The following is a 2,814-nucleotide window of genomic DNA, read 5'->3' on the forward strand; positions in this document are numbered from 1 at the left end:
AGGCACGGGAAAAGTGGGGCAGAGGCCCGGGGTCCGCCCTGACCGGGTTTTGGCTGTGCATCTGGCGGTGGCTGACCTCTCGCGCCCGGCCGGCGGTGGGGGGGGCCGAGGACAGTCGCAATTCTTGGAGCTCGAGGTCCCGGTGGACACTGGGTCTCCTTTTTACGACACTTTGAAGGGCGAGCAGTTTGGCAAGCACGCGACATCCATCCGCCCGACGCCGAATGCCGGGAGTCCGCCCATGCTGAGCGTGACTCCTGGGATGGTGGCTCCGGGGGCCGGTGGGACTGGGCTGCTGTCGAGCCAGGTGTACTCGTCGCAGGCGATCCCCGGCAAGTCGCATTATACCATCGGCGTTTTGAAGGACAGTGCGTGACATCTGCATGCCTGGCGGTGCAGCTGCTTTTGGCGAGGGGGGGGGGGGGGGGCAAGACGGCCTCATGATGGCCCCGAAGCTGCTCATGGGGAAGCTGACGTGCGATGTTCTCCCTCCGCCCGCCGGGGGAGGGGCGCGATCGGCCATCATGGATCGCGCGCGCAGACGGCGACCTGCACCTTGTGCCGGTTGACTGCAACTTCCAGATGCGCCCGAGCCTGCAGTACCTGGACGAGGCGGACAAGCAGGCGAAGATGGAAGCCGCCGCCGCGGCGGCCGACTCCGACGAGGATCTCTCTGACTCGGAGGACAAGCCGAAGGAAGTGCAAGTGACCATCAAGCGCCGGGAAAGTGAGCGCGCGACCGCCGCCCGGAAGAAGTCGCACGCATACCTCCAGAAGCAGGTCGATGATGAGGACTGGGTTGACTTGAAGTTCTACAACTCCTCTGTGCGTGTCTTCCTCCCCCCGGCGCCCCCTCTTTCTTCATCCCCTCTCTTGGTGGTGCTTTATCCCTCGGATGCGAGGCCAAGGGGGCTGTCCTGCTGGGGGCCGTGCCGGTTGAGACTGGCACACGCACTGACACACGCGCATATGCAGAGCCCCCAAACCAACCGCCTCTTCCAGCTGATGTATGCCGAGCAGTCGGCCCCTGTGCTGAAGGAAGAGCAAACGGAGTCCTACCTGTCGAGTGTGGTCAAGCTGCCCGCCCTGACGCCGATCAGGAAACGTGTCCTGGGGATCTTGAAGAACGGTGCGCCATTTTGCCTCGCCTGCCGTGCGGCACGTTGCCGTGCATTTTTTTCCCCCCTCCCCCGGGTCCGCATGGCTTGCTGACCTTCATGTGGTGGGTGGCCGGGGGGCGGTGTGGCGCGATGCAGCTCAAATTGTGCATTTCCTCGAGCTGAAGGCCATGTTCCCGGATGGAAACGACATCGAGGCTGTCCTGCGCGCTGCTCTCGGGGACATCGCCATCCAGTTTGGTGACCTGTGGATCGTCAAGAGGTGCGTCCCTTGCTCGCGCGCCTCCCTCTCTGGTCGCCTCGGCACTAACGGGTCTTTCCTCTCGCTGCCCCGGCGCCGGGCGTGTGTGCCTCCAGTGAAATCACCCACCGCGGGCGCACCATCCAGTGGCGAAACCAGCTGCTGAAGCTGTTCCAGAACACCAACTCCATCCCCTACGGCCGATTCATCCAGGTACGCATGCGTATGCCCTTTTTTTTTCTTTTTTCTTTTTTCCATGCCCAGGCGAAGGTGCTTGTGGTCTCCCCTCCGCCGGTGCCGGGATATATGATGCTCTCCGGCATGTGCCAGCCGACCCATGCCCCCTCGGTCTGTGTGCCACATACGTGTGCGTGGTTCTCACCTGCACCTGCTCTGCCTTGCGCCGGCCTTCCCCTGCGCCACACACCTCGCAGGAGACCCTGGTTGGCCGCACCACGGCCAACGAGCTCCTCTCGCAGATCGCCGTGCCCGACCAGAAACGCGATCTCTGGCATCTGAAGCGCAGCCCCGAGGCACTCGCCCTGCTGGGGGATGCCCTGTGCATCTGAACGGGTGCGCGTGCGCGCGCGCGCGCGCGTGTGTGTGCGTTCGATCTACCCGCGCACGTACAAACACACACACACACGCACGCACGGGCAACGCGGCGGCGCATCCGCGGCGGCCCGATCGGGGCTGACAATAGAGTTTGCATGTGATGTGTGGGTGTGACTGTGTGTCGGTGAATGGCATTCTCCGAACGCGCGCAATGCTGTTGTCGGATTATGGGGTGCGCGCAACCGCGCCCGGTCGGCCAGCACGGGGCCCCCTATAAACTGGTTTCCGACCGGCTGGGGCCCGGGGGTCGGTGCACTGGCGGGGGGAGGGGGGGGGGGCTGCTCGACCGAGGAGTCTGGTTTGTGGCGCGGAGGAGGGGGCCGCAAGCTGGCCTCTGTGCCCTGGGCTCGTCCGCCTGCGCGAAAGCTGCGGGAAATTGCGAGCCCCGGGCCCGGGCACTGGGCGTTGGGCCGCCGCCGGGGCGGGGGGGGGCGGGGGGGGAGCGGGGCAGAAAAAAATGAGGCAGGTCGGCCGGCCGGCCGACCGATGTCCCGGGTGTGAGAAGTGTCCGGCGAGGGCCTCCCACCCGGGCGCTGGGGCAGTTTTGGCCTGATTGCGCTGTTTCAGTGAAATGCCCCTCGGCCGCCTGTGAGCGGGGGTGGCCGATGGCGGGTGCCTTTTCCTTTTCGTTTCCCGGGTGTCTCGCGGGGAGGGGGGCGCAAATGAATGGATGAGTCAACAAGAGGCGCGGCTGGGAGCCGGGGGAGCCGGAGTTCGCCCTTGCTCAGCGCTTACGCAGGGTGTGTGTCAGAACAGTCAGCAGGGGCGGCGGCGGCGGCGGCGGCGGCGGCGGCGGCGAGGGCGCCCGGACGCAATAGCGCGGCCGCATCGATTGGGGGC

At 66.0% G+C, this 2,814-nt stretch overlaps 1 protein-coding gene across 1 annotated transcript in view; it reads left to right on the forward strand.

Annotated features, from left to right (window-relative positions):
* H696_04750 (hypothetical protein) overlaps positions 1 to 1,956 on the forward strand; it is a 2,767-nt gene extending 811 nt beyond the window's left edge. Inside the window, exons 2-7 of the mRNA XM_009498613.1 lie at positions 116 to 368; positions 542 to 825; positions 976 to 1,129; positions 1,257 to 1,380; positions 1,476 to 1,572; positions 1,794 to 1,956. Coding sequence (XP_009496888.1) covers positions 116 to 368; positions 542 to 825; positions 976 to 1,129; positions 1,257 to 1,380; positions 1,476 to 1,572; positions 1,794 to 1,928 — 1,047 coding nt within the window. The 3' untranslated portion in view covers positions 1,929 to 1,956. The remainder of the gene's footprint in view (positions 1 to 115; positions 369 to 541; positions 826 to 975; positions 1,130 to 1,256; positions 1,381 to 1,475; positions 1,573 to 1,793) is intronic.
* Positions 1,957 to 2,814: the final 858 nt, after the last annotated feature.

This window comes from Fonticula alba, assembly GCF_000388065.1.
Source record: "Fonticula alba strain ATCC 38817 unplaced genomic scaffold supercont2.8, whole genome shotgun sequence".
NCBI lineage: Eukaryota > Rotosphaerida > Fonticulaceae > Fonticula > Fonticula alba.